Source organism: Aristolochia californica, unplaced genomic scaffold (genome assembly GCF_029961685.1).
Source record: "Aristolochia californica isolate CCGP_79_NKW_82.1479 unplaced genomic scaffold, dmAriCali1.0.hap1 SCAF_14, whole genome shotgun sequence".
Lineage (NCBI taxonomy): Eukaryota > Viridiplantae > Streptophyta > Magnoliopsida > Piperales > Aristolochiaceae > Aristolochia > Aristolochia californica.
In genome coordinates this window covers 26,647,494-26,660,602 of record NW_027181815.1, presented here as the reverse complement: position 1 = coordinate 26,660,602, position 13,109 = coordinate 26,647,494, and the positions used below count along the sequence as shown (strand labels likewise).

At 37.7% G+C, this 13,109-nt stretch overlaps 1 protein-coding gene across 1 annotated transcript in view; it reads right to left on the bottom strand.

Annotated features, from left to right (window-relative positions):
* Window positions 1–11,651, bottom strand: part of LOC137950363 (uncharacterized) — a 28,457-nt gene extending 16,806 nt beyond the window's left edge. The window contains exons 1-4 of the mRNA XM_068796781.1: window positions 11,495–11,651; window positions 6,405–6,495; window positions 6,243–6,303; window positions 1,213–1,290 (exon numbers count right to left, since the gene is read on the bottom strand). Of these exons, the coding sequence (XP_068652882.1) occupies window positions 1,213–1,290; window positions 6,243–6,303; window positions 6,405–6,495; window positions 11,495–11,583 (319 nt within the window). The 5' untranslated portion in view covers window positions 11,584–11,651. The remainder of the gene's footprint in view (window positions 1–1,212; window positions 1,291–6,242; window positions 6,304–6,404; window positions 6,496–11,494) is intronic.
* Between the last annotated feature and the right edge of the window lie 1,458 nt (window positions 11,652–13,109).

Below are 13,109 nucleotides of genomic sequence, written 5' to 3'. Positions count from 1 at the left end.
GTAGCTTTGGGTGACCTCAAAGTCAGGGAGCACATGGAGAATAGATTAATATGGACTTGTGATGATAGTAACAAATTCATAGTTTCCTCGCTTACAACCAAATCAAAGAGTGGAGTACCACTTCTAACGCTCACAGTTGAGCTCTATCTTGTAAGCTCTTTGGCCCCCCCAAATTAGATTCTTCATGTGGAGCACCCTCCTCAACAAAAGCCTTACAGCGAATAATCTCAAGCATAGAGCAAATTCTGCCCCAAGCATCCAATGCACCCTTAGTGGTATGGAGGAAGAGACCACTAATCACCTTCTTCTTCTTCTCTGTCCATTCACATGGAAGATTCAGACCAACTTCTTCAATATAAATCGTCTCTAGTGTTGCATCCCCAACAACCTCATTGTTGTTAGCATGATGAGCAAAGGTATGCTACTCCCTAGCCTGGGAAAAGCCCTTCTCTCAGCGTGTATAGCTCATATACCTTGGCACTATGGATGGAGCAAAATAGCCGAAGGTTCAGCAACAAAATTTCTATTATAGAGGAAGTTGTTCTCCGTATATCCAGTCAATACAACCTGGATCCACACCAAGAAGGAATTCAAATACCTACAAGACCTCCCCCTTCGAGGCAATTGGCGGGCAATAACTCAAACGTCTAGTCCCTCACACCCGGAAGGCATTGAGTAATGCAAACACCCGATTCCCCCCCGTGTTGTCTTAAAGCTAAACTTTGATGAGTGTGTTCTTGGCAGCCCAGACAAAGCAAGAATTGGAGGTGCTATCAGAAATAATGAAGGCATTGTCCTAATCTCATATTCTAGTCCTTTAGGTATGTCAGACTCGACTTCAGCAGAAACTCAAGCTCTTCAGGGGTTAATCCTATTCCAAGACCATTTGAGCGACAAGCTCCTAATTGAAGGTGACTCCAAAGTTATGATCAATTGGTGCTCCTAAGAATTAGACCCCCTCCCCCCCCCCTTGGCATCATTGGAAGGTCAGACATTTTTCTTTGTTTGATTGTTATTGGAATCATGTTCCAAGATCAGCTAACTCCTTAACTGACTACTCTCCCTCTACCTTGAATATAATTCTTTTTTTTCTCAAAATAAAATCTTAAGTTAAATAAAAACTTCTATAGTAGTAAGTGAGTGGTTGTTGAAATGATAATGGCAAAAATAAATATTAGAACAGAACAGAAGCGTACAAATCTTAGTTCCCACCCTTTGCTGCATTAACTTGATTGAGAATATACTGCCTTTCCTCAGGATCAAGTAACAGTTGTTGGGCCTTTGCTAAAGCTGCGCACAGTTATTTCAAATTCAGTCAGTAACTAAATGTCACACAAGAATTAGACTAGACAATCAAGTTAAAAATGAGAGCAAGACAACAATCAGTGATACAAAGAATTCCAGATTATATGGGTCCTTGGTCACAGCTTGTGCTGGTTTCCTGCCTAACTTGTGCATTAAGCATTTTTCTAGAAACCAAGAACCAGATTAAAAATGAGATCAAGACAACAATCAATGATACAAAGAATTCCCATATGTCACAGCTTGTGCTGGTTTCCTGCCTAACTTGTGAATTGAGCATTTCTCTAGAAACTAATTAATTTGCTTTCACATATCGTTTGACCTTACACAAAAGGGAAAATGAAAAGTGCTCATCACATAGCATAACAGTGGCAGTTCTTGGCTGCTCACACTCAGAGACCTTCAACGACATCAGAGGCAGTTCTTGGAAGAATGGCTGGTCTGCTGTTGCAAGTCTCTTTCATTCAAAGCCAGCTACCTGCTGGAATAGTCAATCACCCCCACCCCAACTTTGAAGGCATTATCAAACTTAATTTTGATGGTTCTGCACTTGGGAACCCAAGTCCATTCTTGCCTCTTAATGTAAGCCCTCTTGGCACGACGGATTCTACCGCAGCCGAGCTACATGCTTTAAGGCATGAATTTAAGTGACCTTAAAAGACAGTTAAAATACCAGTTCAGGGCTATTTTGGCCATTTCCCATTATCTGATTTATCTTAGCTTATGTTTGTTATTAAAATAATTACATTACACTTTTATGTTTCAAGTTCATTCAAAACACGGTTGTATTGAAGGAGTTATGTGATTTTTGGTAACTAATGGTGTTTTTGTCCTTCTTGTAATTATCACAAACCCCTACTAAAAGAGAGAGCTCATGCTTTTCAGGAACAAACTCCAATGCAGCCAAGGCTGCTTCTTCCCTTCTTCTTCTCTCAACTTTTCTCTCCTTCTTTCTCCCTCAAACATCTTTCTTTACAAAGACCATTTCCAAAGCTCCTTGGTTGTTGAAGGCGACTCTACGCTTGTCATCTCTTGGTGTTCGGTCAGAAGAGACCCCCCCCCCAGTTTTTGGAATTGTTCTCTTGAAATTCATGACCTTTGCTCTCAAGTTTGTGTTGGATTCATGTTCCTGGATCCGCTAATTGGATGGCTAATTCTTTGGCTAGAGAGGTGACATCCTCCAATCCCTTGTTGTATGGGATCTCCCCTCGGCTTTTATTCTGATTTCTCTCTTAATAAAGCACACTCTTTCTCAAACAAACATAACATAACAGCATGAATCACTCAACACTATATTATAAAAGAAAATTTACAGACACTTTGATCTAAGTTCCATCATGGACAAACTACATTAAGTTTGTTTACACTCAGCCTCTTCCCTAGCGTCTTTCTAATCTCACTGACAAGCAACTAGAGGTAGGACGCTCAAGAAGCTATGTTAGATGAAAAGGTTATAAAACCAACAGGCCTACATGGAATTCACCAGGACTCTTTGTCAAGCTTCTGCACAAGGATCTCTTTCTGGTTGTTTTGAATCCTCAAAATCAAGCATGCCTTAGCATAAATATTGAATCTTCCACCACCTCCATCATCCCGAGAGTCGATATTTAAAGGGAAATACCACTCAAGAGCTTATTCTAAATAATTCCAAACTTGTTTGTCACGAAGCAGTAATGTGCAGAACCGAATTATTCTACACCTCTCAGTACATTTGTGAGGAGCCTTGATGTATTGTATTTATGTTAGTTAACTAGAAGGTACTAGATTACTGCAAAATACACTAATGTAAATACAAACACCTTTTTTGTTGCCCTTGAATTAAATAATTATAAGAAAGCAAAAGTCTGAGCTCTCTTAAAAGGACTGTTAAGATACTATTTTACCTCCCACATCCTCCAATTTTAGCTGAAGGGCTTAAAGACCTATTGTGTACTGGACTGGTGAGGGTGAAGCAAGTCATTCTGACTATTCAGGGTAGTGAAAGTCAAGGAAATGAAGCATATAAATGAGGAAATCAAATTGTTTCCTCCCTTGTTTGGCCGATGTCTCATCTTGCAATCAGTACACCTTATTTTATTTTGTTTAAAGTAAATTCAACAAATTGGAAGAAGGTAAATCTGTCAAAACTTTGGGATTCGGGCATCAAATCAATAAAAAAAAAAACAAGTTTAAAGAAGTGACTTATTTAGCACACAGAGCAACACTATAGATAAGACTCATGCAGCTTCAGAAAGATATCAAAATAACCCATGACTTCCTCTATTTCATGCTTAACTATGAATTGTTTTCTTCACCTTTCTTTTAAAAGCTCCTTCTCCTATATCCTTGTTAGATCCCTCATCATTGCCAACTCCTAAGGTAAGTGATTTGGGCATTCCGTTTGTTCTTCGCAAAGGGCGTTTGTGCTAGTATTCGACATCCTATCTCTAAGTGTGTGTCCTTTGATTCCTTGTCTGGTCCATTTAAGACTTTTATGTTATCCTTGTATTATTGTACTATTTCTTCTTCAGTGTAGGATGACTTGTCTCCTCAACGGAAGTAGGCCATAGATCTGGACATTATGTGATCCATCCTCAGATGCTGCCTTGGTGGGGTCCAACTAAGTATACTGGAAGTACAAGGTTGATGGGTCAATAGAAAGGTGATAGACAAGGGCTATACTTAGACCTATCGAATAGGTGTCTTTGAGACCTTTACTCATGTAATAAGGTTGTCATCTGTTTGAACTTTAATTTTTGAGGCAGTAAATAAGGGTTAGTCCTTGTCTCAATTAGGCATAAAAAATGTTCTTATATAAGAACTTGGAAGAAGAAGTGTACATGAAGTAACCTCTTGGGTATATTGCTCAAGGAGAAACTAAAAAAGTGTGTAGATTGAACAATGCCATTATGGCCTCAAATAGAGCTCCACGGGCGTGATTGATAAGTTCAGCAAAGTGGTTGTCCTTGGGTTTTAGTAGAAGTCATAATGGCCACTCATTGTTTGTTTTGTAGAGGCCTTCTAGAGTTATGGTGTTAATTGTGCATGTAGATGACATAATGCTCTCAAGAAGTGATGCAAGGGGTATCAAAGAGGTGGAGGAAAATCTTGCAAAACATTTTCAAACTAAGGACTTCCAGTAAATATTTTCTAGGGATCGAGATAGCAATAAGCAACACAGGAATTGTTTTGACACAAAATAAATATATCACAAATATGCTATAAGAGTATGGTTTGCTAGGAGCAAAGCTCATTCAGAAACCCATGGAAGTCAATCATAATCTTCATGAAGATGATAGTGCATAACTCAAGGATAAGACCCGTGTATAAAAGGTTAGTGGGTAAACTTATTTATGCCACAGTTACTCAGTTTGACATCTCGATGTTGTATGGTCAGCCAATTCTTGAAACATCCTAGAAAGATCTATTTAAAAGTTGCTCATAGAATATTGAGATATCTGAAGGGAGAACCAAACAAGGGCTTCTTGGATGAACCTCATTGTCATTTGCAAATTAGGGGATATTGAGATGCTGATTATGTGGGTCCAAATTGGATCGGAAGTTCACCACTAATTATTGTGTAATTTTTTGGAAGAAATTTGATCAGCTGGAAGAGCAAGAAATAGAATGTTGTGGCCTGATCTATTCCCAAGCAAAATATTGGGCAATGATTGAGACAATTAATGAACTTCAATACGTGAGATCAGTTTTGCAGTAGTTAAACTTCTTCACCAAAGGTGTTAGGGGTGTGCATTATATCAATCAAGTTGCCATCTTCATTGCTAGTAACCTAGTCTTTCATTAAAGAACAAAGCATGTTGAGAACAGTTGTCATTTCATTCATGATGCTATGATGAGTGGTCTAATAGTCACTCCATATGTTAAATCTGCTGATTAGATTACATATGTTTTTACTAAGGCCTTAAGAAAGCAAGAATTTGGAAGTTCTTGTAATGAGTTCAGGCTTCTTTATATATATATATATATGCTCTAACTTGCAGGGGAGTGTTGAATTATGTAAAAAAGGGTCTTTTGATCTTTTTACATGTATCATATTGTTCCCCTAGAGTATCAGTAAGTCGATATTTGTATAGGAGTTATATGGTTCGATTTTGTTTTACATCGAGATGTAATAGGGAGTTATAGTGTTTTTAGTGTAAAGGGGCATTAATGTACTTTTAACCTGTTCACTTAATTGAGTATTGAATAGAAAAGAGGTTGATTATTGACCTCCCAATGAGTGTTGGAACTTTTCTCCTCTCTCTCCTGCTCTCTTCTCTCTTTCTTCTGTCACTTTCTTTTATTTTCTCACTTTTTACACACATCATTTCTGTTGAAATTTTGTAAGTTAAGATTACCACAAAATAGTTAAGGCAAGCCCACAAAACATACTTGTTGGAAGATGGGTTCTAACCCACATGACCAAGGAAGGCCCACATATCTAAGAGTATTATAAGATGGGCCACACGACCAAGGAAGGCCCACAAGATGGGCCCAAGCACATAAGAAGTAGGACCCACCATGATTACCACGAGTTGGCATCCTCATCACATAAGTTGGAAGATCAAGAAGAACTCACAAAGATAACCACAAGTTGGTTAGAAGATCAAGAAGGACTCACAAAGATAACCACGAGTTGGCATTTTTATCTTATGGTCACGTCATAGAAGAGTTCTAGTTTGAGTTATGTTTGTCTTTTATTTATATTGAGTTATTTAATTATGCTAAGGCTTATCCTTAAATCTTAGAGTTTGGGTGTAATTGGGACAAATGTACTTTTATTGTAATTGGACTCTACTACCTTCCTCTATTATAAATAGTGGTTCATATACTCTGATTATAATAAGTCAATGAAGTCAATGAAGTATTTCTCTTTTCCATAAATTCAACAATACTCAAGAGTTTATGGCTCTTTCCCTTATCTACAAAAAAATCAATTTGTCATATAACTCAACACATACCTGAAAATGCGTCTTTTGCTTGTTGATGTTTGCATTTGTCCGGATGAACAAGCAACGACAACTACAATAGTTTAGCATTAGCAAACATCCAGCAACACGAACATAAACATCCACTTAGAGTTCAAAAGGCATTATCTTGGGATTCTAAAACACAGAATTTACCTTTCGGTATTGCCTCTTTACATCTTCTGGAGTTGCATCAAAAGGTAGGTTAAGATGCTCAAAAGCATTCAACTTGAAACATGAGAGAATCCTGCGGTTGTCAACAGTCACTTTAAATAAGAACATTCAAGTAGCTCTAAAAGCAAGCTATCTTGGTGCATAGATTCCAATCAGAACGTTATCCCTGAAATAGAAGTTATTCTCGTATTGAATTCATTAATGTTGCATGATGCACATTATCCAAAAAAAAACGAAGTCACTTGATGCAATCTGTTCGGCAAACAAAAAGACACAACAACAATATAAAAAACTCAATATTCAACACAAAAATGAATTTATGTGTAGACATTTCATTTGATACGAAACCTTTCGAAGATTCATAACTTTGTCCACAGCCAAGGCCAAATTGTGAATTAACTTTGTTAAAAGTTGTAATCCGAGTTTACTCAGTTTCCTAGCTTTCTAAGAAGATATTTTCTTATGGAATCTTATTTCCTAGGTGCAATGGAGAGCAGGGGCATTATTATAGTCTTCTAACTAAAGTTTTAAGTTATAAATAGGAGAGAGGAGATCCAAACCCTAGTTGGTCCCACACTTGGTTTTCAACTCCATCTAGTCACTCTTTTTTCTACCATTGTCTCTCTTATCTCTATGTTTTTCTTTATCCAAGCTTTCTCTCTTCTCTAGATACCTACAATTTCCACAAATCCATTGCCCAAGAGAGCAAGCATATATCAGGGGAGGCTATAGCCAACTCCCAAAAGAAAAAAAAACAACAATCAAAGGGGGACGGCCTACAAGGAGTTGACAACTAGTTCCTTCTTTAGCAAAAGAATCAGCACTGTAGCTATAGTTACGTGCACAGACGGTGTAATTCCAAGTTGTTCAGGAATAGTCCCACATGGATTAGTGAGTATAAAAATCTTTAGTTTATTAGTTGGGAAAAAGGTTTCCTAAGTTGGCTAGTCATTTTGGGATGAACCTTGGACCCAAATTTACATAGTATCAGAACAGGTACTCATATGTGGGCCTACACCTAAACTATCCACTTGTAGAGCCACAAAAAGAGAGCTTACACCTAAACTATCCACTTGTAGAGCCACAAAAGAAGGCCCACACCTAAACTATCCACTTGTAAAGCCACAAAAGAGGCATACACCTAAAATTATCCACTTGTAGAGCCACAAGAGAGAGGGAGTGTTAAGGAATAGTTTCACATGGATTAGTGAGTACAAAGATCATGAGTTTATTAGTTGGGAAAGAGGTTTCATAAGTTGGCTAGTCATTTTGGGATGGGCCTTGGACCCAACTTTACACATGTAACAGTAAAAGACTCAGCAATCCCAAGAGCTCATCCATTAATATAACAACCTCCAAGGGGGGTCAAGATTGTACTTATCCAGCCAATAACAATAGAAATTTTATAGGGTGATGGGCAATTATTGTCAATGAAAATAAATAGATTAAAATAGATGAACTGTTCTAACATAAGGGATTCTCAGCTAAAAAGACAAGTGGGTCAGCCCTTTGCTCAATGGCTGCATAGAGGGGGAGGGAGGGGAGGGGGATTCACTGGTAGTCTTGGGTTCTAGTCTTACCGGTGTGTGTCTGTAATCAACATTGAAAAAAAAAAAAGACTTATACTCCACTTCTTAACTTATTACATATACATTCCATCATTTCAAGACCAAGATGTCAAGGTGCCTTGTAAAAAATAAATCATCATTTGTAGTCATGCATATCTACAGGTAGTGAAACCTAACCAAGTATCTTCCTTCCAGGGCTTCACACCATAAACAAATAAACTCCCTTCAGACCTAACAAGTACTGCACATATCATAAGATAACTGAGCAGTTCAGGCCAAGCAATGGAAGTCCCTCAACTATGCCTGAGTTTGAGCCCTAGGAGATGCTTGAAGCTTTGATAATTTTAGCGTGTATTAAAAAAGCTTATTTACTTCACCATAATGGGTTTGCATATCAGTCTTTTTATTTTTTGGAAGGATTGTATGTCATGCCTTGTATCTTCTGTCATTTCTAATTTATGTCCTGTATAATCACCTAGCCATTTTTGTATGGTGTAAATTTAACCAGCCACAGAATTTCTAATCATTTGACAGAAGTGACAAATAACATTAATTAAAACAGTAACAGTAATAATAATAACTGTTAATGAAGTCAACCAGTACCAAGATTGTAATTTATTAAACTTCCACAGATAGCATTTAACTATTGACAGGATTTCCAATCATTTGACAAGAAGTAACAAGTAATATTAACAATAGCAGAACACTAATAATAATATGGTGAATGAAAATAAAGAGGAAGAGGGGTTGATTTCTGCCCTAGTCTGCTTGTTTTTCTGGCATCAAAAAGTCCTGGTTTTTTTAATTTTTCACCTCAAAATCTCAATTATAATCAAATTTTGCATCATAGGAGAGCGTGATTGAGAATTATTATAAGATCTTTCCCATTTCTCTCAATTTTTTCTTCTTTGGACCTGCACAGACCTATTCTTGATGAAAGATTTGACTTGATTTTCTGTTACTCTGTAAGTTCGGTTAACTATTTTTTTTATAAAATAAGTTATGTAACCATTTGTGCTGCATATGAAATTGCTAAGGTGTGCAAGAATCTATGTGCAGAAATTGACATTTCTGTGTTCATTTTTATGTCCTACAATGATTGGGTACAAAGACGGAGGCACTGCAGAGATGTTTTGAGTGCTGGGAGCACAGAGCTTAGTGGATTAATTACTTGTAATTGCTGCGTAGCACTACTCCCTATCTTGGGGTTATATGGTGACTTTTCTGTGCAGGATTGTGTTTTGAACCAGAATACAATATTTTTCTTACTGAATTAGTGCTACTTTGGGGTTGTTTAGTATTATCTTTTCATGTTGCTGTGTAGTATAATTATGTGGTGTACTGGAAGGTGCTAGTGAGATCGCCATACCCCCCATAAGAGTTCATAAAGAGGAGAAGGATACTTCTATTGCTCAGATTACCACCATAAAGTTAAATGGGAGTAATTATGTGATATATTATAGAGCAACCAAGATATACCTCATTGCTAATGATTAACATCACTAATGATGAAACACCTTCTTGAATGACAAAAGAGCAGAAGAAGGAGAATTTTCTGGTTATGTCTTGGCTGCTTAAGAATATGGAAACAACTATTAGCACCCAAATTATGTGTTGCAATACTGTTAGAGACATTTGGAAGACTTAATAAGTGTATCTAGCAGGAAGGGACCTCCCTCACATCAAAGAATTCTACATGAAACTGATTAGTTTAAAAAGAGGGACGAAATGTATTGCGGAATATTACAGTCAATATCACAGCAAATGTGTCCTTTTACTGAGGATGAGGAAGATATGAGAGGACAGCAAGAAGTGAATGTCGCTCATTTTCTACATGGGCTAGATGCTGAATATGAGGCCATTCCAGCTCAATGTTTTGCATATACTGATGAACCCTCATCACAAAATGTTTACTAGGGTTCATAGGGCAGAAAATATTGTGATCTCAGCTCCTGAGTTAGGTAGCAAGACTGATGCCTCTACATTAAAAATACTGTATCCACACAGAATTCTAGAGATCATGGAGGATATCAGAGAGGCGATGATCATGAAAGAGGAGGAAGAAGTGGAAGATGAGGTCGAGGCAGAGGCGACAGACATTGTATTGAGTTAGGGAGAGACAGTCTTAATTCCAAATGTTATTGGAATAAGTTTGGTAAAATAGCATGGGCCAATCAAGTAGCCCAAAATAGCAGCACGAATCTAACCGTTGGAGTAGAGACAAAATACAGTCATGGTGACGAAAGAGGATCACTTTAAGCTATTATAGCATGTTGCCAGATGTTTAAATGGTTATCTGGACTGCGAGTTGCATCTTCCACAACTAATGGTACTCTGACCTAACCAACTGCTTCTGTTTTTCTTGCTTCCCCTTCAAAAATAGGGGATTCTGGTGCATCAGCTCATATGACAAATATTCTTCAACTTTTTTCTACACGGCATAACTCTTACCTGTTATCTCTCTTTTACATTAGCAGATGGGCTTGACTCTCATGTTGTGGGTGAAGGGACAACTTGAACTACTACTTAGATGTCTTTTTCCTTGGTATCGCTCATTCCCAAATTTCTTACTAGCCTTTTAACTAACTCAAACACTTAACTGTCCAGTAACATTCTTTCCTTCCTTTTAGTGTGTTTTTCAGAATCTCCAAATGACAACGATGATTGGTGAGGAATATGAGAAAAACAGACTATACTACCTAAATGGGGTACTTGATCATGGTTCCAAAAATAATAAATAATAAATACATAATAACTAAGCAATAGATAATAAAAATAAGATAAAATAATATTAATAAGAATAAATAAATAATAAAAATTGACAGAAGATTAAGCATCTAAGAGTCACTGTCTGAAGAGTTTGGAACAACTCTATAATATCTATTTCTTGAACGGAGCTACTATTTGACATTTGCAGCTGAAAACTGTAAAGGAAGGGAAACTGAAAAAAAAAATCAATTTTCAAGTGATAAAGAGACCATAATTTGTCTCATTGTCTTAGAGGAATCGGCATTGAGAAAAATAAGGCAGTACTTCTTTATTTACAAACATAACCTCATAATTTATTTTCAAGGCAGTATTCATCATCATTCCCATTGAATTTTCAGCAAACAACTTTATGCAGGAGGTGGATATCCATCAGGGTCGCTATTGAGACGAGCGAATTCAGAAGCGTACATGACATAAAAGACTAAATGTAAAGAGAAAAGCAGGACGAAACAAGTGCTTTGAGGAGTGCAACAACAGAGACACGAGAACTCCAGAATTTCCATAAAGATTTGCTTCCCTAGAGACAAAAATTTTGTAATTCTTAACCCCATAAAACTCCGTCTTTCAGAAGTTAGTGTTCACGCAACCGCTTCGTCCATCATTCCACGACGATATTTGCAGAACTAAGAAAGAAAAGTACCCGTCTACTGCCAATATGTGACATGATAATAAAACAAATATATTTTATCCGGAAGAGCTAAAGAATGAACATGATGAAAAAAAGATTACACTCACCGTACGACTTCGTTGTCTCTCTCGACTTCGCTAACTTCAGCAAAGAAGGATTTGAGGAGCAAATCATCCTCACCCTCGACTTCGCCCATCACCAAATGCCCAACTTGGAATTGGGAGCGAAAAGACAGAAACACAGCAAAATTCAATATACCTTGAGAGTTCGTTCACTCCTTAATCGGAAGACACCTCCTGGTTCATACCCAGAAAGAAAACCTCACGCGGCCACGCCCTCGGGTTTTCCGACTGGTCGAGTCGGCTCGTGAATCGGTCGAGTCAGATATGATGTAAGACTGGAGAGTTGAGTCCAAAGGTGAGACTTGACTGTTCTGTTCCGGCCGAGTTCCATTCAACTGGCTCTCAATCTCAGCTATGAATTTCAAATTTATTAGCTTGCGCAGCGTATTTTAAAAGTAGCCAAAAGTCGTTAGTGCCCAGCGGGGAAAGTAAAATACAAATATATTTCACTTTCTCCCGTTTTAGGCATAATGGGAGGGAAAGTGAATTCAGAGGGGTCGAGCTCTGAATTCACTTTACCTCCCTCACTTACATCGGACTCGGGCTGTCAGGAAGGAAGGTTTTGTCGAACGAAGGTTTCGGAGAAAAAAAAAATTCTCATTTGCTCCTTTGAATTCACTTTCCCTCTCTCAATTACATCGGACTCGGGCTATCGGGAAGGAATGTTTTGTCAAACGAAGGTTTGGAGAAAAAAAAATTTCTCTTTTGCTCGCGACCAACCTTTAGCAATTTCAATCGCCTTTTGTGCGACCTGTCTCCGGCGCTCAACTCCCATCCTCTCGCCGTCCCCAACACCGACGACCTTCGGCAACATCTCTCCCCTCTCTACAACCTCTTCGGATCCTCCCTCGCTCGAGACCGTCGGCGATTTCAATCGCCCCCTCTGCGACCTCTCCCCGGTGCCTGACTCTCTTCCTCTCGTCAACCCCAGCACCGACGACCGTCAACGACTTCTCCTCTCTGCAACCTCTCCGACTCGATTCGGAAGAAAGTAGGATAAAAAAAATTTCCTATTCATCGATGGTTAATTGATCTTGTAGGTCTTTGTTTAGAGCATTAGCTATTAAAAATCATTATTAGTATTTAATAAAAGCAATATATTTTACATAGTTAAGCATGTATGGGGGTATGTCTCTAATTTGCAATAACTTGCTCCTCATCCATGGTTGGCTTGACTGAACAGGGAATAAGGAGTTTCACTATGGTAATTTTTGTTTACTATATAAGTATTGATGCTTCATTTGTAGTGAAAATGAGTGTGTTTGTGGTGGAGAACATTGTGAAGATAACAATAGAAGTGAAAATGAAGACAGTGATAGTAGTGATGATGTTGAGGATGATGTGGATACTAAAAGTACTCAGAGGGAGTCCGCAATACAATCTACAAAAGCATCATATTATCAAGATGTTTTAGCAATTCAGATGTGGCAAAATTATTGACTATTATGTTTTAATGCCACTAAATATTTTTTGTGTTGTACTTTTGTATGAACATATATAATTTTTTATATTAAAAAGGTGATTGAGTTATATTTGTATTATTTTTATTTTTATTATTACGATATTTGTATAATTATTTCATATTTAGATATTACAAAAT